The 26,379-nt window shown below is 41.3% G+C and overlaps 3 protein-coding genes and 1 long non-coding RNA gene across 4 annotated transcripts in view; 3 read left to right on the top strand and 1 right to left on the bottom strand.

Moving 5' to 3' along the window:
• syngr1b (synaptogyrin 1b) overlaps window positions 1–26,379 on the bottom strand; it is a gene marked incomplete at both ends in the record, with an annotated part of 181,636 nt that overhangs the window by 38,577 nt on the left and 116,680 nt on the right. The window lies entirely within an intron of this gene.
• On the top strand, window positions 10,103–15,566 carry LOC310821964 (calpain-1 catalytic subunit-like; the record flags this gene model as incomplete). The annotated part of the gene is made up of 11 exons (XM_083694254.1): window positions 10,103–10,309; window positions 10,462–10,527; window positions 10,633–10,758; window positions 11,017–11,150; window positions 11,231–11,405; window positions 11,725–11,799; window positions 12,171–12,256; window positions 12,701–12,775; window positions 13,170–13,327; window positions 13,699–13,865; window positions 15,528–15,566. 11 exons carry the CDS (start codon window positions 10,103–10,105, stop codon window positions 15,564–15,566), a joined length of 1,308 nt encoding a protein of 435 aa, XP_083550380.1.
• On the top strand, window positions 15,720–16,767 carry LOC310821826. Its single transcript, XR_014554885.1, has 3 exons — window positions 15,720–15,834; window positions 16,049–16,091; window positions 16,735–16,767. It is a non-coding gene; the product is annotated as an uncharacterized lncRNA (long non-coding RNA).
• Window positions 16,982–22,670, top strand: LOC310821963 (calpain small subunit 1-like; the record flags this gene model as incomplete). Its single annotated transcript, XM_083694253.1, has 6 exons — window positions 16,982–17,029; window positions 17,294–17,355; window positions 18,026–18,094; window positions 18,909–18,987; window positions 19,842–19,958; window positions 22,666–22,670. The coding sequence occupies exons 2-6, from the start codon at window positions 17,338–17,340 to the stop codon at window positions 22,668–22,670; spliced, it is 288 nt and encodes a 95-aa protein (XP_083550379.1). The 5' UTR covers window positions 16,982–17,029; window positions 17,294–17,337.

Below are 26,379 nucleotides of genomic sequence, written 5' to 3'. Positions count from 1 at the left end.
ACTCTGAGTTTTTCGTGTCTAGTCGTATCTTTCTTTTCAGACAAACCCAATGAAATAGACAGAGAGGGATATCAGCGAATGTCTCCACAAATCTCAAGTTAAATAGGAGGGGACATCTGGCAAGCCCGCCCAATAAACCATGGCTGGTTGAGTATACAGCTCCACTGTAAACTGGCCTGCCAACCTTGGCTCGGGGGTTTGGACCAGACAGTCGTAGCAACTTTGGTCGTAATCGTGGGACGTAGCTTTAGCCATTCGTCCCGGTGGCGTCTTTACGGCCCACTTCTGTGCAGAATGAACCCATCACTTTGTAAGCGTCTTGACACTTTCCTTTCAGTATGTCTTTGATTGTGTTTTGCTGTTCAGAAGATCAAACATTTGGCCTGGATCATATACATGTCACTTAAGTCTCAGAGAGGCAATGACTGAAGTATTTTTAGGTTGAGATTGTAACAGCAATATAAACCCCATGTGAATTGTGAACCAAGAACGCGATTGTCTCTCTCTCCATCTCTGTCCCTCCTTCACGCCCTTTCCATCTGCCCCCCCCCCCCCCCCCCCGCCCCCATCTCTTTCTTTCCCTCCCTATCATTTTATCACCACCTCTCTTTGACCTGCTTTGTATGCTAAGAGAGCACTGTCTGCCTTCCTAGTTTATTGAACTCTTTCTAAGCCAGGCCCACCCTTAACCTTGACTGGACGAGATGAGTGATTGGCAGGAGAGAGGGAAGGAGGGATGAACTGTATAGACTGGAAGAGATGAGAGATGCCCTGAATCCCAGATCAACCCACAGTCTCTCAACCCACAGACACGTGTGTAGATCTGAAAGGATCTGATAGATATAAACCAGATGGTGAAACATCGAACGAGTCTATCATAAGGCAAGGTGAAGCGATTGGCATATTGCTGAAGCCTATCCGGTCCTCTCAGATCTACTGATCTAGTGACTAAGCCAGAGGGGCTGGGGGTTGATATGGGATTAATAAGGTTGTGAGTTGTTTTAGATGAACTCTACAGCCACGTTTTACCATCATGACGAGGCCACCAGTATTCTGTTAATACCAGTGTCACACTGCCCTCTTGTGGATATCCATTGCCATTGCAATGCACACCCTGTTCAAGTAAGAACCATGTGAAATGTCATAAAACAATGTTGCAAACATTTTTTTTGACAGCATTATGTGGGACAATACTCAAAAAGATGGCTATACAAAGAGGGTAGATGTCACTACTCCAAAAAATATATATTTATTGAAGATTTGCGGTATCACAACAGAGGTGTGTGTGTGTGTGTGTGTGTGTGTGTGTGTGTGTGTGTGTGTGTGTGTGTGTGTGTGTGTGTGTGTGTGTGTGTGTGTGTGTGTGTGTGTATGGATTGGCAGGGGAGGGTGGATGAAAGGGGGATGGAGAGGATGGAGGGGGGTGACTGGAGGGATGGGGTTTTTTGGAGGGTAAGTGGCTTTAAGTGGGGAGTGGGAGGAGAAATTATGGGGTGGAGTGGGAGGTCAAGTTGTATTTAGGGGTAGAGAGAGAACAGGATATGACATCATATAACCGCATCTCCATCCCATAATGTTCGCATTGTGTGTAATATGGAGAAAGTGGAAGGAAAAGATTAACATTTCTACAGATACTGTAAATGGCCTCTTACCAGAGGGACCACCATGTTCTTTCTGGGTTGCTGTGAATAAAACAAAGAAAGGTGATATCTGTCCTAGAGCCTACAGTAGGCTACATATAGTACTATATATACTCCTGCAAGAAAGGCTCTCCTAACTATACTGGGAAGATGTATAGAAGATGGGTAAATTGTGGCCATGAAGGGATGCACATGGTCAGCAACAATACTCAAATAGGCTGGGGCATTCAAGCGATGATTGATTGGTATTAACGGGCATACACAGACATACACAGAACATCACAAGACACCCCTTCCCTCCTTGTATATAAGTATGTGTGACCTCCGACAGCGGAGGATCTGGGTCGCAGCGTGGTTCAGCTCCCACACCCAGATCTACCACTGGGTACTAAAAGCTATTACTCTACCTATGGCTTTGGTTCTATGGTACTTCTGTGGATGGTACTAAACCTATGACAACCAAAGGACCAATAAAAATTGACGAGGGGCAGGACATAGTTCAATAGAGGATACTGGATGTATGTATTTTAAGAAATGACTGACATTCTACAGTAACAAACCCAGTAAGTGCAGTTTTCGGGGAGAAAGTGGCCATCCAGTGGCGCAAAACAGCATTTTCAGAAGGTATTTGGGCAAACTATCAGGGTTTGCGAATTCTGTAGATGGGTGTGTTAGCTTTGCCCATTCTCGCTATTAAGTAAGATAACATGTCATCATTATCGTTTACCAGAAAAGTCTGTATTGTCTACTGAGCTAACAGATAGCTGCTAGCATTCATTGGAGCATGTGTGAAGTATTTGGCTGAGTGACAGACTGCACATGCTGTTTGCTCGCCGTAAACTCGGACGGAGTGGTGTCTTGGAAAAAAACTGTCATGATTCAGGGCTACTGTAACTGTTTGTTAGCTATTCAAAGTTGTCATCTTTGTTTTGTTGGATATTGTTGTGTGCATGTGTTGTCGCTTGCAGCTGTGCGGGCAATGCGCTTTGAACTGAGGATCTGAGAGAGCATTTTAATCGGGGGTGCCAATCTATCTCTGCTTTTGATAACTTCAGTTGCTTTCGTTATTATCTTGTCAAGCATAGTAATTATTACAGCAGGCATTATTGACCACTAACAGGTACCCAGGCTAAGCTGCGTTTAGCTGGTATCATCATAACAGCAGTTTCACCAGTGTCTTATGTCCATCACCATCTCTTCGTCCGTGGCGAACCCCTAAAACAGCCTTGCTGAGTGTGTTGATGCTCCGCTGAAGAATGTGATGGCAGCGTGGTCAAATGTTCTGGCCACAGCGGTACTATCCCAATGGGGACGAGTTGAGAGTTCTACCAAGCAAAACAGCCGTTTCGGAAGTTTTTAAACCATTCAAAATATCCCAAATATGTTTTAAATAGTGTATATTTACCTGTTAATTGATGTCATCATTACACTTGGTGCAGAAAACTGTCGATGTTTTCAATAGCCTATGTTGTCAAGCATCAACGGCTGTGCTTTGCGCAAAAAGCAAATCAAAAGACGGAGCTTAATAATGAACACATTTATGTAATGCAATTGTCAAATACCAAAATATATCATGCTTTTGCAGTTTAAATTTTATTTCCCAGAAATCGTCAAAACGGTTTTGACCTGCCTAATTGCAACGTTCTCCATGGTGTGTAATGGTTCAATAAGTATATGAATATTGAATGTATATATGAATGTTTGTCTATAACTGTGACCTTAATCACCCTTTGCTTATGACTTGAGTAGACTAATAGAATAGAGAAGTAGAAGTACTGCTTATGAACAGTAGAGAAGTAGAAGTATTGCTTATGAAATTTGTTAAAAGCCAGACAGAAGTGCTGTTGCCAAGGCATATGGGAAAGTGTAAGTTTCACAGGACCCACGAATGTCTGGCTGAGTGGGCCTATAACCGTGAACAATGGGAAGGCAGATATGAATTATGTGAAGACCCGCCCTGGGGGTTTGAAAGTATAAATGTATGCATGTAACTTTGTTTCGGGCTCTCTGTTTGTTAGAAACAGACTGCCATGATTGCAACCATTAAAAGAAGTGAATAGAACATATATTGTGTACGTGCCTATTTGTGCAGAGTCTCACCAAATACTGAAGTGGTAACCCTAGATTTCAACGACAACTTGGGGTCTCGTCAGGGATCCTTAACCTGACTTTTCTGAAATTTCTCTCTTCTGAGGTCAACCGTGGACGGCTGGAGACTAATCCCAGAGTCTGAATACCTCCCTGGGGTGGACATCGTAACTGAGACACGTGGGTGAGAAGACAGATGCCTAGGGAGGACAGGCGTTCCTGAGAATAGTCAGTACCTAGGATCCTATCAAATTTGTTATCCAGGTGAGACAACAATATTTGTCAAAAAATCCTAGGTTGGACCGAGGTATTTGGATGAGAGTTCCAAATTGGTTCACGGTTAGAGTTCGGGGAACAAGCAAAATCCTAGTTGGACGAGGTCTTCAGTTGGACTGAAAGACATCTATTGAGAACAGAGAGGATGTATGTGGGGGCTGAGTACTGTGCACTGGTAGTGGAGTTAAATGAGGAAGGAAAAGAGTTCTTTGATGTTCCATACAGTGCCCCTCGTGTCGCTCAGAAAGGCACCAGGCCGTGAGTGGGAGCAACTAGGGCCTCGGGTGAGAGAGTGTAACAAAATCAGAGATTGGCTACCTGATGATAGGGAATTAGGGACGGACGATGTCACCATCTACGGGCACACAGATGATTCCTTATACCTGCACATTTGCAGGTCTACACCCAGTGCATTTAGCATGCAGTAAACCTTCACCATCTAGGTCGGCCTGTTTTAGCTCAATCTGACCCCCGCCTAACAGGGCTCCCCAAAATGTTGTGGGCCAAGGACAAATATGACGGGGGGCTAATTAAAAATACTGCACCACTTGAAGTCACTCCCAAATCATCCTGCCTGACATGACTAAACCATTTATTTAGTAGCTGATGAAAATGGTGGGTATATGACATCCTGCTATTACAGGAATGTTCCAGGAGGGAAGATGCGCCCTGTCACATACTACTCAAGTAAATTAGACTCAGTGGCAAGTGGGTTACCAGCATGCTTAAGAGCAGTATCAGCAGCATCCATGGCAGTTAATTGTTCACAGGGGATTGTGGCGTATCGACCTCTAACACTACTGGTGCCTCACAGGGTGAGTGAGTGAAATTTTGTTGAAACAAAGCACCAGCCATTTCTCCCCTTCTCGATGATTACATCACCACCATACGTTGTTATCTCTGCCAAATGTGGAAGTAAAGCGCTGTACTGTCCTTAACCCTGCAACCCTTCTGCCCATACCAGACGATGGTGAATCACATGACGTCACCTGGCGCCGATAAGCGAGCAAGTGACTCCTCCCCCAGATCTGACTGAAACGCCCATATCAAACTGTGACGTGACTTTGTATGTAGATGGATCTGCGCAGAAACACCCCGTCACAAATGTATCAGTAGCAGCAAACGGAATAGCCTCTGATAATGACGTAATTTAATTTAAGCCAGACTACCGGGCCATTTATCAGCACAAGCAGCCAAACTGTTTGCACTATCAAGAGCATGTGTATTAGCTGAAGGCAAAACAGTTACAATTTACACTGATAGCGGGTATGCATATGGTGTATGTCCTGATTTTGGTACCCTATGGAAGAATAGGGGTTTCCTCACATCAACAGGTAAATCCATTATGCATGCCCAATTTGAGTACTAACCTGCTTGATGCTATCTTGCTCCCTAAACAAATTGCTATCTGCAAGTGTGCTGCTCATACAGGAGGAAGCTATACTGTGTCGCTGGGGAACGCCTGAGCGGATGCAGCTGCCAAAGCCGCTGTATTAAGTAACGGCGGCCCTGTATTACAGCTTGTAAAACACGCTGATATAACACCCACAGCCTCAATTGAGGTTCTAATCAAATGTCAACAGGATGCTTCTCAACAGGAGAAAGCGAGGCGGAACAAAGGAGGTACTTGTACAAACAGGGCCTGGTTTGGCCCCACAGGAAAACCATGCTCACCAATATCACTGTTTCTAGGTTATGTTGTCACATGGGAAAGACCACATGGGAAAGAGAGGATGGTAGACCTTGTAAACAGATATTGGGACACTTACTCATTCTCAAATTACTCATAAAAAATGTGTGAACAATGTCTAATCTGTGCACATCACAACATTGGCAGGGGACAACAGACAGCTCAATCCAGTCATCCAGTGCCGGCCGGCCCATTTGACCACGTCATGATGGATTTCATTGAACTAACCCCTGTGAAAAGAAAAAGTAGTGTCTGGTAATTGTTGACATGTTTTCCAAATGGGTTGACGTTTTCCCCACAGGAAAAGCTGACGCTACGGCTGTAGCTAAAGTATTGGTAAGAGAAATCATTCCCAGATGGGGAGTGCCTAGGAAAATATCTAGTGATAACGGCAGCCATTTTGTAAATAACTGCATCCAACTATTATCACAACACCTAGGCATAGAGCTAAAAAACCCACTGTTAATACCACCCTCAGTGGGTGGTCATCAAGGACCTGAGGAGGAAATACTGGCATGACGAGAGGTGGCGAGGCCCATACCAGGTTCTTCTCTGCACCAACTCGGTGGTGAAAGTTGTGGAACGCATCCCCTGGGTCCACGCCAGCCACTGCAAGAAAGCATCACCACTGGAGCTAGAGCCAGATAAGGAGGAGACGCCCCCACCGGACCAGGGTAGCCAAACCCAGGAGGAGAAGACCCCCACCTAACCAGAGTGACCAGGGAGATGCACTCCAACAAGAGTGAAGTGCTAGTAACCTCTGACTCCAACACAACCTGCAGAGCAGCCCAAAGATGGAGAGGAACCGCCCTTTGTGCATCCGTTCCGACGACCTGGATGTTCCCTGCGAGGAGGGCTCTGCAGTCTATTGGTCTATCTCCTGCCTCGTCGCGATCCCCACTCTTTGGCTCCTATAAGGGAGTGTACACACACTGGGTGTGTACACACATCTCATTATCCAACAGATAATATGGTATCCCACTGGGGCCAATCCCATTTAATAAAAGTGATTATAGGGGTTATTGGTGTCCGTTTAAACCAAGACTTGACCAAATCTGGTGGTCTTACAATAGTAACACAGGTCAGTACTCCTCGGAGTGGAATTGGCAATCAATGTGTAACTGCTGGAACATGACAAATTTCAATGGCAGCTACTGGCCAGACTGTAATGAATCTATTAGATTGGCATCCCCTCCCAGGTTGGTTGTGGGAAACCGAAAGATATTGGGATGGCTTTGTTTGCAGCAAAAAGGTAGTGTGTATATATATATATAGCTCTTGTGAGAGATCCATTGACATAACCACGGCAACCAATTTCACCACTGAAATGACAATTCACAATGACACCAAAAGCAGCCTTTATGTTTTGACATCCAATGCACAGTTAGTGGGCCAAAATGGCTCACTCTCTGCATTTAACGGCATATCCATGGCTCCCTAGCAAATGGGATATATCCTGTTATCTGGCATGGCTTGCTCCATATGTCCGCTACACCACCAGTTTTCCACCTAAGGGTCAACCACACCATCACCCTAAGCGAGAAAAACGCGAATCACTAAAGCGGAAAGATTTTTGTTTTTAGCTTTCCCAATTTACGGAGCAGGCAAATTGGCAAGAGGGAGCATAAACATGCCTGCTGCCCTAGAGTCCCTGAGCAATTTGACTGCTGATGGGCTGGAGAGCTGGTCAGCTGAACAGGTAAGATTGGGTACAGCTATACTGTAGAATAGAATGGCATTAGACTACCTGCTGGGTGCCCAAAGTGGAATATGTGTGGTCGTGGGCTCTGAGTGTTGCATATACGTCCTAGTAACAATTCAGATACATGATGTAGCTGATAAAATCCGGGAAGTAGGTCACAAATTCCACAATGACAATGAGGATTGGAGCCCACTTGATTTCCTCCACTGATTGTTTGGGTGGGTAGGCCCATTATTGGCTAACATTGCATTGCCTCTTGTGGTTGTGCTCGTTGTGCTGATATGCAGCTGTACTGTATGTGTTATCCCATGTTGCACGACAAAGGTCAAGGGAATGATGGGGAAAGCAGTGGGAGGGACCTCGGGCTAGTACGTCAGAGTAGAGATCAAGGAAGGTTATGATGACGTAGGTGATGACCCAGAGAACGGAGACCCCTTCAAACAGTACGGAAGTATTGCGGAAAATTGGCCTGACCTCTATCCCATCCCCGACTATGAAGTTATGACTAAAGCACAGGACAGTGAGGGAAAGGACGGACACTTGTTAACATGTGCTGTGTTTCTCTTCTTAGGTATTAGAGGCTTTCTCTCTCCAATTGTGCCCTGCAATTGCATGACATAACAGGTCAATGTGTAGTAGAGGCACTAGAGGCTGAGGTCCTTTATATCTCTTAACACTCATATCTTCCTTCTTCTAGATGAGTGAGACCAGTCGTTCAAAGGTGGCAACTTATATACAGGTAAGAGGTACAGGTACAACTTATACGTCAGGTAAGCTCCTATATTGAATGGTGATGTTTTACAAATCGATATAATGGGTTGTTGTGTACAAAACAAAATGCAGAACCAGGAGCAGGAGTGCCCTATTTCTTTGTTGTTTGTTTTTTGTATGGTTTTTTTATGTCTAGCTTTCTCTTATGCACTTTCACCTCTTTTGGTTGACCTAAGATTAAAGCGATTTGAGATGAGGCCAAGTATGAATAGTGTTGCACACCAACACAGTGGCACACCATCGTATCAAATGTGCCAGTTAGATATGGCAATTCATATGTAAAAATGACCTTGATAAAAATGACCTTAATGGTAGCTTTCAGTCATGCCACTGGACAGGAAAATATTAATTCTTCCACAGTGCAAATTACAATTCAATGAAAGGCAGTTTCAGCTTTTCTTGTAACACTTGGACTATGGAATTGGTCATGTCACTAAAAGGACATATCAACTGGGATGTCTCAGAATACTCAAAAACAGTTAGGCATTACTCAGATTTAAGGCCTCATGTGGATTGCACGTTTGTTGATACAAATAACTAGATTTTGCATAGAAATTCCACTGAACTGCACAATGCAATACCTAATGGAATTGTGGCGATAATCGTATGTGAGGTGATTGGTGACTACGTAATGACACCAAAAGGTGAAGCTCTCTAAAGCAGAGCGACTGGAAGAGATTAACCGAGATGCGTCTGCTTCTTCTGATCCTCCTAGTGTGGCCCGTAAGTTTGTTCTGTGTTCAAGTTGATGCAACTTTAGAGCTGCTCTGCATAACTTTGCACATTGACGATACTGTATTTTCATGGCATCATTATGCTTTTTTCTTTTTGCGTGTTCGGTGATTATTTGGGACAGAAGATATACAGTACACAGTATACATATTTTAAACTCATCTTAACCTCAACCTGTTTATGAATTAAAACGCATCTCTACACCACTATTGCATATTCTTAATCGCTCTCTTCTAACTGGTAATAATTGAGTCAGTGTCATAGCCAATATGGTTATATTATAACTAAGTCTAACTCCAAGGCTCAACTGTCATATAAAAAACTCTTTAATCAGCATATGATATAAATCACAAGTCATATTTCTGTCTAAAGGCGGTGCTGCATTTATGACCAATCTGTAAACATTAACTTCTGCTTTAGGACACAGTTACAGAGAAAGTGCCCAGCCAGTGGCGTCAATGTGGACTGAAGAGGGCCGGAGTTTGCCAAATGATTCTGTCTCACAGTAGTGCAATACGTCAGCACTCTCACTCTAAGAAGACGGTAAACTGAGATTGTTTACAGAAGATCCATTGTCTGACTATTTCAAACGACTTTACTGGGGTAAGATGTGGTTTTGTTAAAAGGTTGCGCATCACGCTCACTGCATGATCACACTACTGTATTTGGTAGCCTAATTTGTCGGTTTATTGCTAATGTGCATTATAAGCGAAAGCGAAATGTAAGACTTCGGTGGGTATACCAAGTAAAGTATAAATCTATACAACAGCGCAGCAAATAATGATTGATAGAATCAAACTGAACTGGAACTGGAAGATACGACCTCAAAACAAAAGTTACTTTTAAATTGCGTTGCTATGCCTAATATGCCTAATATTAGTATATCTTTTTTTAAATCACTAAAATAGATAATGAGTAATGTGTGTCAACGTGAATTTGTATGTTTTGATGACATCACATCATTTAAATACAAACGTGTATTGTAGCATAATCGAGTCACTTTTCTAGAATCAAAAACAGACATATGATTCAAATAAGCATACTTGTGTGATGGGAATTGAGTGAACTATCCCTTTAAATGACAAACACCTTATCTACTTTCTTGTAGCTTCATCTATTGTTCTTGAGTATCTTATTTTCACTTTGCTCACACAGATCTTGCATAGAGCAACAATGCCTCCCCCTGGTGTGTGTCTAAATATCATGGATCTGCGTCACAAGAAAGATGGTCTCGGAAGCCTTGTAAACCCAGAGAAATTTCACAACCAAGACTTTCAGCAGCTGAAGCAATACTGTCTCATCAATGGATGCACATACATCGATGACATGTTCCCCCCAGACCACAACTCCATTGGCACTGATATACTGGCACCCTCTGACATGGCTAGAGTGGTGTGGTTGAGACCGGCGGTATGTTTAAGACCTGCTCACTTTACAACATTCTACAGGATTTGAATTATTTTGTTAGTTTTCCTGGGCAGAAAAATTATTGATAATTGATATCAACATGCATTACATATGCAGTATATATGGCTGACAGCTATTCATTCCCTCCCTTACAGAAAATTGTGAAGAATCCCGCTTTCATCGTTGATGGAATCTCAAGGTTTGACTTTGGTCAAGGAACGGTAGGTGGTTTTGATTTGTCATTTAAACGCAACATATCAACTCACCATGCCCTTAGTGTCATTACAAACAGTGTGTTGTACTCTACGTACATTTGTCATGTACAGTTCTTAGGAAACTGCTGGTTACTTGCTTCCATTGGGACACTGACTTTTCAAAAGCACATCCTGGAGCGAGTCGTTCCTGTTGAGCAAACGTTTGACAGGGAGTACACTGGACTATTCCACTTCAGGGTAAAAGAATCCAAGCATATAATCTTCACATCATTCACAGAAATACACACAACAGCTGTCATGATATGCATTTATGTTGAATAAAAAGCATTGAAATCATTTTCAGGGGTGCTGTTTGTGCTCTAAAGAACCATTCAATCATGGCTTTTGAATTCAACAGTGGCTGCTGTATGAATGTACATTTATTCCAAGGATGTACCTTTTTGAAAGCCCAGAGGCAATAGTCTCTAAGAACCATTGTCTCCTCTTGTCTTTCAGTTCTGGAGGTTCGGAAAGTGGGTGGATGTTTTGATTGACGACAAGCTACCAACGATTGATGGCAGGCTCATTTTTGTTAGTTCAAAAACCCCCAATGAGTTCTGGCCTGCCCTGCTGGAGAAAGCCTATGCCAAGTAGGTGCTACGTTTATCGGTTAAATAACAGTTGTAATGCCTCCTTAATTACAGACTCTAATCATATCCTCCTTTGTTAGGGTGTGTGGCTCCTATGCTGACATGAATGCAGGGACTCTTTCTGAGGCTATGGTTGACTTCACTGGAGGGGTCCACATGAGTTTCCGGCTCAAAGACGCCCCTCCAGATATGTGGGACCTCATGTTTAGGGCTGCCAAATCCAATGCTCTGATGGGGTGTGGTACCCCTCAAGGGGTAAGGATCTACATGTTCCATAGCTCTCTGTAGAGGCTTTCAAAGACATACAGCCACTAAGGGCCCAATCCTTACTGGAGATAAGCATGCATACAGTAACTCAAATGTTTGTATAAATCATGCTTTGGATCTCAGTTGAATATTTGTGAAAAGATTCCAATTATGTCTACTATCTTAGGATTTGACCAATACGTTGTTAACACAAAAGAGATGATGTCTGAGTGGTAGTGTAGTGTTAATATTCAGCCATGTCCTATTTTGTGACTGAAGCTCTTTGGTCTGTTAACTCTCAAAGTTACCATGCCTGTGTCCACTGTAGGAAACATCTGCCAACACAGTAGCACCTAACGGATTAGTGATGGGCCATGCTTACACTGTAACAGGAGTGTTTCAGGTACTGTATGAGATTAATGCTGTTCATCTGTTTAGGTGTGGAGGTGGTTTGGTGAACTATGCTGGCATTAGAAGTGACCTTGTGACGTAAGAAGACTCTGCGCCCAAGTTAATTGATAGGTTTTAGCTCCAGGCTAACACAGTCCCCCCACCACCACCACCACCACAACCACCACCACCACCACCACAACCACCACCACCATTATCAAAGGGCTAATTCCTCTATCTTTTGCAATATTTGATTCTACCTGGAGTGGAATATGGAAGGGATATGGAAAGTATAATTTCTGCCATGACTCAAATTAAACCCTGTTCCTGCTCTGGATAATTTGGTGATGATAATAGCTGGTGTTATTATGGTTAACTCCACAGATCATGAGCCAAGGTAAACTGGTGCATCTGGTCCGCGTGTGGAACCCCTGGGGCATGGAAGAGTGGAAGGGAGACTGGAGTGATATGTAAGAATGCTCATATGTAAAACATGAACTTTTTTTTTTATTCCAAGGAAACCATTAAACAGTCATAAGCTGTTACATTTTTAATAACTGCAGTTGCAGTTCAAATCATATGATCCAGCCAGCAAACAATTTTGGGACAGAAAGTGAAGAACATGAGAACTCACACTCTTCAACATGCCTTTATGAAAGTTTGTTTAGCACCTTAACCTTATATTAAGTTACATGGCAGCATCCCAATTAATAGAATTAATAGTATTCTTTAGCTTTTACTTGGTCAATTATTGTTTATGACTGAGCCTGGGAAACTGAAGAGCACCAAACATGTATTCAAACATGTATCCAAAAGCGCACAGACAATATTGGTTTCACCACTTAGATTCTGTTGCACTACAACTCGTTTCCCAAGGAGTCCACTGACTGAATCAAATTATTTTATTTCATAAGGTCCTCCAAGTGGCAAACCGTGAGTCCTGACGATCGGCAAACGTGTCTTTCCGTGCGTGATGATGGGGAATTCTGGTAAACAATGTTTGCACAATATTATTAAAAGGCTTGCAACACGTGTATCTTGTTACGACTGACACATTTCAAATAACAAAGGCGTATACAGACATCCTGTTGCTGCACTATTGATGGCACAGTGGAGAAACAGGAGGGGGGGTTTGCTTCTGAAGTTTTTAAAGAGAGTTTATAGTGCTGTACAGTATCTGATAGTGGTCCATGAGGATGCCACAGAGCAGAGAATTTATAACTGAACTGAATCCAAATCATCACATTTCATGTATACCTTCATGTCATAATGCATGAAACATATATACAAAAGTATATGAAAATTAATGATTAATGTGCCAGTATTACGTGTAATGTACATTATTTCAATACTGTAAAATTCACACTATGGTTGTCTTCATAGGATGTCTATGGAAGACTTCTGTAAGAACTTCTCAGATGTGGATATCTGCTGTCTGAGTCCTGATTTTCTGGATGGCAACTCCTCTTGTAATTGGAAGTCCTCCATGCATGATGGCAGATGGGTTGCAGGAACCACTGCTGGTGGATGCCTGAATCACGGTATTGTAATAATAGTTATAATAGTTAAGGTATATCATATGTATGACTTGACTGATATACTGTATAAGTTATTTAAATGAATATCTGTGGGTAAGAAAATCATTTGGAGATGTAGTAATTTGTACTATTTTGGCACACCATTGTTGTGTACTGTATACCAGTATCAGACCTCCAATTGACCATGGTTGAGTTCAGTTCCTTGTCAACTGGCTTAAGTTACGACTCGAAAAGTAACACCGTTTACAGACTTTTATTTTCAATGGAAGAATTATTTGCAAGTCAGGAATTGTAATTAATTACTTAAATCAACTGAGACAGATCTGCTACAGGCAAAATGTCCTACCATGATTTTTCTGTGTCTTGTCTCTCAGAGAGTTTCTGGACAAATCCTCAGTACCGGGTTCAGATTGAGGGGTTAGAAGGGGAATTCGCTGAGACACAAGGCACAAACAACATGCTGGTGTCTTTGATGCAAAAGCCTGAGAAGAGAAACAGACGGATGGTCAAGAATATCCACATCGGCTTCTCCATTTTTAAGGTTAGAATTCAAATTATTATTACCTCAATTATAGGGGATGAGGTGACACTTATATATATATATATATATATAGTGTACTGTATATATCTTATATAGAATATCTTATATATATATATATATATATATATACTGTACTGTATAAGTGTACTGTATATATCTTGTATATATTTACTACTTGGAAATAGTTTAAAGCAGTAGCTAAATAGTAGAGCATGCACATAAACAAAATATGTTAAGAATGCTTTAAGGCAATCTAGTATCACATATTCAGTATCACCTGAAAGTGCAAAGATATTTGCATTTGCGACGGTATTTATTTTGGCCAATGAAGAAAATAATATTCATGGCAGCATTTTTCAGACACTCTTTGTCCATAAACTGAAACGAAATTGAGTGCTTTCTCAGAGGACTTTGTTACAAGTGTTCAGTGTTATGGTGTCATAAACTGTCATAGGGGTTATTTACACTGGGGGTGTCTGCAAGTTTCCTCCAATCATGTCACTACAGTGGGTAAAAGATGCCAGACTTGTTGTCAACTGTTCTCAAAACACAAACGACCATTAGTGAATCTTTTAATAAAATTACATTCCAGAGGGTGCCTTCATTGCAGAATCTTTAGTTTATGATTCACATAATAATCTAATGATATTATGGTATATAATGATAATTGTATAACATTCCCAGGGCAATGTAGGCATCCAGTAGGCTTACCCTCATACCTGCACTGAGCCATTGGAGGTTTGTTTATGGCATACTAAAAGGCCCTAAGTGTACCACTGCCTATAACACATATGCAGACTACTGTCTATCTGCTATCAATACTTGCTCATAAAGCCAATGCAATTTAATTGGCAGCATGCAAACATTGTAGATCTCTCTGCTGCAATTGAGCCACAGTCACTGTTTGGCCCTAAAACAGACATATATATTAGATTGGGTCTGACAAACCTAGATTTTGGAGTAAGTAATAATTTCCACATAAGCTCATAAACACTTTTATACACATGTATTTGCTCTTATCTGCTTTCTCACAATGAAGCTTTGAACTTGAACTGTTTTGTCTATGTCGGTCCGCTATGAACATTCCCAGGGCAATGCAGGCATTGCCTGCATACAGTAGGTAGAGGTTTACTCCCTGGACACCGCCGCTGCACCCCACTGCACGTACAGTGCCTTCGGAAAGTATTCAGACCCCTTCACTTTTTCCACATTTTGTTGTGTTATAGACTCAATTTAAAATGGATTAAATTAAAATAATTTGCCATCATTCCACACACAATACCCCAGAATGACAAAGAGAAAACAGATTTTTAGAAATTTCAGTAAGTTTATTTAAATTGAAATACAGAAATAACTCATGTACATAAGTATTCAGACCCTTTGCTATGACACTCTTAAAATTAGTTAAAATGCAAAAATGTCATCATCATTTTTTTTTAGCATTTCTGCTGCATTTGAGCCACAGACACTAAATGGCCGTAAGACAAATTTGGATTTTGGATTAAGTAATCATTTTCAGACTACCTGATAGACACCTTTATTAATATGTATCTGCTCTTATCTTATCTGCTCTTACACAATGAAGCTTTGAACTTGAACTGTTTTTGCTTGATAAGCTGCTGTGCTCACAATGAAGTTGTGTTTGTTTTATTTTCCTCACAGGTGACTGCACAAGTAAGTCACCTTTACAGATTCCCTTGAATACACTTGAAAGAACTAACAAAACACAGTGCATTGTAGTAATACGCTTTATTTGATCTCAGTACAAGAAGAGAGGAAAGTTTCCTGCTTCCTTCTTCAAGACCAACCAGGCTGTGGCCCATGTCAAGAATTACATGGATGCTCGTGAAGTGATGGGGTTCTTCAGTCTCAGTCCTGGTGAATACCTGATAGTGCCATCGACTTTCAAACCAGACCATACTGCCTCCTTCATCTTGTCCATCCTCTCCAAGGTGGAGACCCATACTCAGTGAGCACAGCTTCTCAGGGATATTTATCTACAATAGATTGATATAACAGAGCTGAATTTGATAATGAATGTCCTGATAATACATTATATACATAATTAATATATAATATATGATGTCTTGATAATGGATGCCTTGATATTATTGAAATGTATATTGAATTTATTGGTCAGTGCCTAAGGGTATGACAAGACAATCTTTTTTTTTCCCCCAAAGTGAAAATTCTGGTGACCATGATGATATAGAAGAAGTCACAAAGGTATTTAAGGCAAAAAATGCTTAGTCAGACTGAAATGGAAATCATTAATTGACGCTCATAGTAATGCCCCAACCTTTTCGTTGTATTTATTGGCATTTAACGTTATTTTGTTACGTTTGCAATAAATCCTCCTAAGGAACATTTTGACCTCACGACTCACAATAATAGAGCAATTTGCCCACTGATGGTGAATGAGTGTGGGATTTATATTTATCGTTATTCAAAACGTCACTGTTTTGGTTTAATCATGATCATAATTATCTTGAATTGTAATTTGTATTCAATGAAGAGGCACTTGAGAAAGGGCTACTGAGGCTTCTGAGCTGAGCAAAATATAAATGAATAAAAGCTGATTTAATTCACTTTTCCTTTTAAATAACGTTCAAACTTGAGTTTGTGCTACAGCGTTGTTGCTCTGAGTTAACAAAATGCATTACAATAAGTAATTTCAGTCCAAACTTAATTCCCCAAAGTATTGTTGATATATTTATGTCTTTCACATGTATTGCTTTGTCTCCTTGGAGTTACTGTGGCTACTGTGTGGTCAAGAACAGGTCAATGTGGTTTAATGAAATTAAATTGATTTGCAACTGTATTTCCTGCAGTTTTAAATATCTAATTACAAAATATTTCTATTTTTCAGCCCAAACCCACAGACAATGGAGGAAATGAGGACGACAGAAAAACCCTGTTCCGGCAGTACTCTGATTCAGCAAGTTTTAATTTGACCACAAAGCAAGATACAGATTGTAGTGCCAAATATAATAGACATCAAGCTCAAACTTTTAACAAACAGTATGAGAGGATCACTAAGTTTCACTATTGTTTAGTCTTCTACAATTTATTAATAACACACTTTCATTTTTTTGTCACTTAAAAGTACGAGGAGGTGGATGCTGAACAGCTTCAGAAGATTCTGAATGAAAATATTCTCCAAGGTAGGCAAGATCTGTAACAATGATAATGTGGTGAGCGTAATACATGATTCACAGTTTTGATATGATGATAAGTATTATTATGGAGAAACACTCAGACCAGGAAATACAAACGAAGAGGTTATGGATACACTGTATGTTGATGAGACTAACACCCACAAGGAGACATGGTGGGGGCGGGGCTAGTGATCCTGTCCAATGTGTTGTATGTTGGTGGTGATGATTGGTGATGATTCTAAGTGTTTTATATGTTTACATTTTACTTAGGCATCACAAACACTGGAGGCTTTAGTTTGGACTCCTGCCGAAGCATGGTTGCCTTGATGGATGTATCTTTTTCTATTGCGCTAATGAATTCTGAAGTGTACAGAAACATCTTGTCAGCCCAAGTACAAGCAAATGCCTCCAAACTCATCGGTTCAATCTCCAAATTTAGATCCTTTTGAACATGCATTTCATTTGCTAAAGAGGAGACTTCAGGCAAAACGTCCTCAAAACAAACAGCTAGAGAAGACACCCAGTATCTGGTGGGGTCAATGGGTCACAGACAATTATTGCATGCCAAGGATTGTCGACCAAATACTAAACATGAATGCTTAATTTTGACATTTGATAAATCTGTCCCATCACTTTTGGGGGTCTAAAATAGGAGGACTATGTCTAAAAAGTGTTTTTGAATGGTGAAACCAATATGTTCACAAATACCATCAAATAAAAGCTGAGATTCTCTACTTTAACCTCATTATAATTGTTTATTGTGTTTAATTTCAAATACAAACCTTTGGATTGTAGAGCCAAAAGAAGAAAAAATGCTGCACTGTCCCATTACTTATGCAGGACACTGTCCAGATGAACCATACCGTATATGGTAGTTGTGGTATGTTATTAGCATACAAAACTGACACATTACACAGATGTTCTAGACACAGTACAGTATGCAAAGACATAAGCAAATTACATGCTGCTCTGTAGAGACTGCCTTAACTATTCCTTCTCAAGGAATCAATCACTGGAAAACTGAACAGATCTGAATTTGTTCATCTGTGGAGAAAAGTTAACAAGTATAAGGTAAATGAACTGGCAAGCCTGTGACAAAGCACATTTCAGATTAAAAGACACTGTCTGGTCGTGGTTGGCCACTATGGTAAAATAGTAAAAATATAGTATCTCATTGGACAGAGGAGCACACACCTTCACACCCAGGAGCATAAGCTTAGGAATGTAGGTTTTATTCACCTCCAACCGTTATCCTCATTGCAGGTGGGCTAGATTGTTGCCAAGGCAGCAAGTACTGTAGCTACGTTACTGTAAATTGTCGTCTGAAGTAGTAACCTAAATGTAGCTGGTTGCGTGCTAGCGACGTAGCAAGTGGGCCACAGGGTCAGAGCCCTGCGCAGGATGTGCTCTTTTTAATACACATAATTTAGGAGCTCACTTCAGTTTACTGAAATAAACATTGCCCTCCACCTGCAGTACACGCCAATGAGCGCATCTGATGCCATGGTGAAAATGCATTTCAATATTTATTTATTTATCCTGTATTTATGCCTGCTGAAGACGGGTTGTCAGACACATAGCCTTGGTCTTCCTCATCAACGGGCTAAAGAATGTAAAGCTATTTTGTGACAGTGTCTAATTTCTAGAGGCCTACAAGTGAAATTGCATTGAAACAAATGAATAGATGGAATGATTTACTGTCTATAAGGACGAGGTGCCACTGGTGATATCATGCAACCATACAATTCACATTTGAGCCAGGTGAATAGTTTGAACTACTCTTCTGGATTGTACTGTTAAACAATAACTGACTCCTTTTATGTTTTTTTACTGTACAGTACATCTTACTGTTCGTGACATGTTCCTCTGCTCTCATATCTACCAGGAGATCTTCTTCTTCACAGATGTCTCCCGCACTGGAACTTTGTCATTGCATGAACTGAGGAATGCAATCATGGCTTCAGGTAACTTTGACTATACAGTCAACGCTTGAGAAGTGTGCACTTAATCACAGAATGTAGTTATCTAGAGCAATCACAATTATTTCGGACTGGAAAATTGTAATACAACAGAGTTTGCACCAATTCAAAGTTCACTTATCAGGAATCAACTCAAATTATAATCAGAGTTTATTTTTGGTGATAGAGCTGAGAATTACCTGCGAGTTGTTGTACAATTCAGCTTTGTGAGTCTTGTGCACATAGCAACTGTGGAAAGAGACATTGGGGTATTGTGAGACTCGTCGGGGTCAGCTCGACATTGGGGGGGGGGGGACATTTTGCTTGATCTATCCCATGAGTGTTTCAAAATATGAGACAGATCAGTGCAGACGCAGCTGTTGCGTTATCTGATGTGAGGAGGTGTACAAAACCTCCTGAATCTCTCTATTTCTAACACAAGGAGCACTCTAAATTTTTGCTTGACGACACACAATTACAGCGCTAGAAACACTTGTGGACCTGTGAATGTACAATTATAGTTTTTGTCCCCAGAAAATGGCCCATTGTCTTTCATAATAGAGGCTACAGATGCACACATACGGAGGGATTGTAATTGACAGACAGCTGTGGGAAATGGTGGTCACGTTGGGTAAAGTGCGTTTCAAGAGCAGAATTTGAAAAAGTCTATGGGATTTTCAATGGGATGAAGGAAAAGTAGCATCAGCACACACTCCTCATTTATCTCCTTGCAAGAACAGAGTCGATACAAAACCAACAACGATAGTAAGGAAACATGCTTGTGCAGAAAGCACTTGATTGACTAGTATTGATTGGTAAAGTGTGCGCACTGATGTGAAATAATCCCGGTCCTGTGTCAGGTATGAGAGTGAGTGACGACATGCTGAACCTGATGGCTGTACGCTACGGCAGCTCCTCTGGGAACATGACCCTGGATAGTTTCATCAGCCTCATCATGCGAATGGACTGCATGGCCAGTAAGTCCACATCGGAATTGGGGACTGCTTTTATTTCTCAGGGCTATTTTCCTTTTTATTTTACAACTGCAAGTAACAAACTGAATGCTCTTCCCAACAGAAATATTTAAACAGCTCTCAGACGGAGGGAACATGTCTCTGCAAGAGGCTGAGGTAATAATTCAACATTTTGGGTTTTCTAACCAGTTATGTGCTTTACCTTTGTTTGGACCTTTGTGTGTATGCAATGAGCATAAACCAGCAAAAGAGCAATTTAGCCACAGCTTTCCATTCACATCAACAGAGACAGTTAGACAGTTATCTTCCTTGAGTGCGTACTGAGCTCTTTGGGTGTGGCTCCCTTGTGCGCACTGAATGTATTTAATCAACCCCTGAACACTCACCCACTGGATGGTTGACACTTGCAACCGACAGGTTTGCTAAACCTATTCTAGGTTCTCTTTTAGTCGACTTGGTTTGACATGTCACATTTCACCGTTGTACCCTATTCACTGAAACCCTATTCAATCACGCCTGGAACAGGCCGGGATCGCTTTGCATGGCTGACCCTGCCCCAGCCCAGCCTATAAAGGCTACTGCAATGCACGCCCATTTCATTCTTTTCACTCTTCACTCGCTTATCCACAAGCACGTCTGCAGTGTTCCGATAGAACCTTGCTACCAAGCTTAACTGTTCGTTTCCCCGGGGCGTTAGGTTTGTTTTTCTTCCCTACAGGAATCCTGCTCATTCAGGCTTCACTCTTACTAAGCAAGGTTCTCTCTAGTTTGGTTTGCCAACGAGAGATTGAATTAGTCACTTGCCTCGCTGGTCATTGGGGTATTGTGAGACTCAAGGGCGTAGGGGTCCTTCGGGTGCCAGTTTTGTTGCTAGCTCTGTGGGTGAGCTTCAGTTGTGTACATCACCATTGACCATGCATACTGCTGTCTAACAGTATTACTAAATGTTCTCTTTTTTCAGTGGATGTGTCTCTCAATGTACACATAAACTACTGAGCCTTATAGGAGAGGACAGACAGAGGAATCCTGCTGGAATTGTGACACTAGAAATAGTGTCAAAATGACATCAAATGTAACTAATCAGATGGCTTGACTTTGATTTATGTTGAAATGGGTTTAACCTGTTTTATGATTTGAAGGATGAAACTGATCTGTCTAACTATGTGTAACAAATAAAGTTGAAATGTAATAAATTGGAAAAGGAGGAACTAAATGTCACAGGGACCTAGAAGCGTTGCTCATGTGAAACAGTTATGCTCAGAGGAGTTCATGAAGGGGGTTTATATCACCTGTACGGGGAGTTGGGCCATTGTAGATCCGCGGCTGAGGGTACAGTGCTACTTCAGAGAAGGCTGATAGAGGATTCGAGGGTATTTTGGCAGTGGCCACTATCGATGCTGTATGGAGCCTCTCTAAAGTTATTACAAGTTAGACAGACTAGGAACAGACAGATTTGGACTTATTTTTCCTTATTCTACTTCAAGAACTATAATGGCTATTTGTATTTGGACTTATTTACTTACATTTTTGGTAAGTCTATTTACTCTAATTTATTGACTTTCACTTTAATTTCTTTGATTTATGTATATATACATATACAGTACTTACCACCTGAAATTATGCCTCCTCTTTTGGAACACCAAGATACAAATATCAGGAAGAAGATTCCCTACTACTGCTGATCAGCATGAGGGTTGAGTATTTTTGATTTTGGGAAGAGGGAATGTCAACAATTGTTTGTAGTGACACTCTTGATATTATTTTATCATATTGTTAATGTTATAAAACGTACTGACTTACTTTATCCTCTTCGTGCCTTGAGGCACATAAGGTATCCACTAGAGAGCGCCGTTGCTTCTAGTCTGCAGCCTTCTTCTTAAGGGTTCCCAAGTCAGGCCACACTGATGTTATACTATATTATAATAGTACAGATGTTTATCATGCTCATCAATAAATGTGATGCATAATGTGCTAATTATGTCTTTACCTTGTTTAGTGTTCTATACATATTAATAAAATAAAGCCCAAGCCCATTGCTGCCCTGGGAACACATTTGTGTCAGTAAAATTGCAATGAGCTTCAAGGTTTTACATTAGTATTTTTTGCCATTCTCAGAATAATTCACGCACGCCAAATTAATTTAATTTCTTTGATTTTAAGTTGTAACATCACATTAGTGTAAATGTTGACAGTTGAGATGAGTCCCAGAGAGACAGACATAACCTGAAACAACATTTATTTGTAACACTGAATAAAGAACCCTCTCCAAAATACGTCAACCTTCAGATCTCTTTATTCATTCATTCATTCATTCATTTACTAAGCTTGGAGTTTGGTTCTAGCTTTCTGTTATACACTTTCACCTGTAATATGTGTGCATACTGTATGAAGTGCTCAGCTTTCCTGCTCACATTCTTAGTTTAGGCCACTAGATGGAGACATTGGCGGAGGAAATGAACTCCACTGTAGGTTGAACATAGTGCTGTAGGGCGTTCCTTCTCCCCACTCTCTAGTGAGGTGTTGCCACAAATAAAAACATGACAGATGGTAAAGAGCTTAGTCCGATGGTCTAGATATGTCACCTTCAGTGACTGATTTCCCCATTCTGAGAGAAATGTGTAGTATTGACTTTGTATCACTGTGGTCATTGTTGGTCTTTTCCCATCAGCAAAAAGCTCTTTTTTTTTCTAAACTGTGTTTATTGTTTCAGTATAGGTCGAAAAAAGATAAAGGAATGTACAGATAGATACATGTTTTACAAAGGAACATAGAAGAAATAAAATAAATCATATATATAAATAAAACACAGAAGCAAAAAACAGAAAAACAAGTATATTAGAACATGATAAAGCAGCCTACTTTACTGGTTGTTAGCAATTAGCTCTTTAATGGGCACACCCACTGGACACTCTCTCTGCAGTGTGTGTGGCCTTTGCATTTGGGAGTGGACAAGTGGACATTTCAGGGAAAAGGAAGGAGAATTGGCTCTTCTCCTCAATTAAATTCAAATGTTTTATTGGGGTAACTGTTTAGACAAGAACAATATTGTAAGTGATTTACAGCAAACCAGACCTAAGATACAGTACAGTCTTAAAATAAAACATAAGTAGGAACCTATACTGTCTAATCAAGTCTCTGCATTCTTATGTCATGTGGTTGTCCTCCTCGCCCCTTGTGTTGTCTTATGTCAGACGTATTGGTTTATAAACCCTTCATAAACACTTTATAAACATTTTCTCCTGTTTGTTTCTCCATGTTGTCAGTCCTACTCTCGGTCCTCAGTGTTCATGTGTTTATTCAACATTGAAACATAATTGACTTTCATTTTTGTGCTCTTCAAAAACAGGCTATAAGTTGAAGTGTAAAAGTGGATCAAAGTTGCTAATAGTGAATAAAGTTGATTGGAGGTTGAGCTGATGTTGAGACTGTAATAATGGTTGAGTAACGGTTGTGTTGTGTGGGAGGTTGTGTAATGGTTGAGTAACGGTTGTGTTGTGTGGGAGGTTGTGTAATGGTTGAGTAACGGTTGTGTTGTGTGGGAGGTTGTGTAATGGTTGAGTAACGGTTGTGTTGTGTGGGAGGTTGTGTAATGGTTGAGTAACGGTTGTGTTGTGTGAGAGGTTGTGTAATGGTTGAGTAACGGTTGTGTTGTGTGGGAGGTTGTGTAATGGTTGAGTAACGGTTGTGTTGTGTGGGAGGTTGTGTAATGGTTGAGTAACGGTTGTGTTGTGTGGGAGGTTGTGTAATGCTTGAGTAACGGTTGTGTTGTGTGGGAGGTTGTGTAATGCTTGAGTAACGGTTGTGTTATGTGGGATCTGCCATGACGATCCATTGCTGTACAGCTGTGCTCAGAATGAATGTTTAATTTAAACGCTCATGCGTTTCTTCTGTGTTTCTACCAGGGGAGGCTGGTGGAGGTAGAAATCGGAGGACGGGCTGATTGTAATGCCTGGAATGGAATAAGGAATGGTGTCACGTGTTTGATACCATCCCTCATTCCATTCCATGCAATACAATGAGCCCGTCCTCCGATTTCTACCTCCACCAGCCTCCCTTGATCTACTACTGTACAGTACACTTTTACTGCATGTCTTTGTAGAAGGCCACTTTGTATTATAACACATCCACTGTGAGAGAGGGAATGAGAAGGAGAGCGATGAGAACATGGATGCCCTCTCTTTGAGATGTCATACCTCTTACTAGATAGTTAGCTGTAGAAATAACACAAGAGGAGGACCATGCTAATGCTTGTGTGTTTTTTTTTTAATTAAAGCAAGAAGACAAAAGAGCCATACTATATATGGGGAGTGCTGTGTTGAGGGAAAGGGGGAATAGAGGGGTGTGTTGTGTGGAGGGAAGAACAGGAGAGGGATGGGTGGGTTGACAGGGGGGAGTGGGGGGAGGAATGGTGTATGGGGTGGAGTCGGAGGTCAAGTTGTATGTAAATGGTAATCTTCTCTACAGTCTGTGGGTTCTCTTCTTGCATGGAAAGCAGCAAAACCCAGAGAGGACTGAGGAGATGCGCTCCAGGAGGTCTCGCTTAGGCTTCTCCTTGGTTCTGGTATCAGCAGCCACTGTGCCTGAAGAGATGACAGAGAACAGGATATGACATCATATAACCGCATTTTCATCCCATAATGTTAGCATTGTGTGTAATATGGAGAAAGTGGTAGGAAAAGATTAACATTTCTACAGATACTGTAAGTGACCTCTTACCGTCAGGGCCAGGGGGGACCACCATGTTCATTTGTGGTTTCTGTGAATAAAACAAAAACAGAAAAGTAATGTAGGCGTATCATACAGTGGCCTACTGTACATCCAGTTTACATCCTGTATGCACCTTTATTCTCCTTTCATTACATTTTCAACGTCATTCTCTCTAAGTTTGTGGTACATTGCAGACTCAAAAGAACAAATCATAGGAAATTAATGCCCTTTACCTTGTTTTTCCTTTTTTGCTCCTGTTTCTTCTTTCCTGTTTTTCCTTTTTTCTTCTGTTCTTCCTTCACTTTCTTCTTGAAATTCGGAGAGATACAGTGCAACACAATTATAGATATATATTAGATACATTTACCAATATTCATGTTAGATTTAATAATATATGTATATTACATTCTATAATCCTTGTCTATCAGTCTATTCTTTTCTTACCTGTGAAGAGGTACTGCATACTGTCTTGCATGTCTGGTTTACAGAACTCCCTCTCCCGCCCTCACATTCACCCTCCAGGCTGGAGGTCAGACTCAGGCTCCTCTGGGAGAGCCTGGAGAGGGATGTCTCTGAGTGGGTGGTGGACCCCTCCTCCATGGGGATGTCAGTAGACTCTGAGTCAGATCCCTGGGGCTGGCTCACATTAGAGGACAGTGAGCACCTGCTAGCCTGCTCCAAGTTAGTACAGTTGTCCTTATCACTCCTGCTGTTGCTCGTGGTTGAGGAGGCTACAGAGAGTGAGTGTGTGCTGGTCCTCTCTAAACCAGCAGAGTAGTCAGGGGTCTTGATGCTCCTCTTGGTTGACACAGAGGAGCATGAGCTACTGCTGACCTTCTGCACGCCAGAAGAGTCATCATTAATCCACCAGAGGTCGCTATTGGTAGACGCGGAGGAGAGTGAGCGGATCAGAAACTCGCCCGGCTGAATGGAGGGCACCTCAGATTCCATGGTGCCGTGAGCATGGATGACCTGGAAGGCTGCGTCACAGCTTTCGACGTTGTTGTCCTCCTCTTCACCATCTTTGTCCTGGCAGACATCGGTCATGGGGGAAGTGCTGGACACAGACCGGGTGTCGTCCTGCTGTGAGGCTTCTGCCTCAGAATCCAATCCTAACAAGACAAATTTGACATTATCGAGTTGGCATACAATGGGAATTCTATCAAATTTGGGGTATTCAGACCTGATGTCCCTTCTTCATACGTGTAGTACCACTGTAATTACTACTGTACTATAACTATTATAATAACATTATGGTGGAATCGAGTTGTTTTATTACAGGATTGTACCTTATTCCACTTGTGCAATAACACCACATAAGTGGAATAAGGTCTGTCCCTAACTTGTGTAATAACATCACAAAAGTGGAAGAAGGTCTGTCCCTAACTTGTGTAATAACACCAACAGTGGAATAAGGACTGGTCCTTTGTTCATTTGGCCTACAGTGGGAATTTACTTTGTGACTTTTTTTGTGAAATTTGGGGGCATTGAGACCTGATGACCATTGAAATGAACATTCAGTGGTTTAACCTGTTCCCACATAATAGCAGAACCCGCTCAACTCTATGACTGCAATTACAGTGTTGTTACACAGGCAGATTTCAATTCACACTCTATAGTCGGAAATACGACCTCATGATTCAGGTCTGAGGGGGTCAATATAAAGATTTAGCCATTCCATTTTGTAATATGTAAAAGAGCTTTTGAACGTACCTTT

Source organism: Argentina silus (assembly GCF_951799395.1).
Source record: "Argentina silus genome assembly, chromosome: 22".
Lineage (NCBI taxonomy): Eukaryota > Metazoa > Chordata > Actinopteri > Argentiniformes > Argentinidae > Argentina > Argentina silus.
The sequence above is the reverse complement of the archived record's forward strand: the minus strand, read 5'-3'. Positions and strand labels throughout refer to the sequence as shown.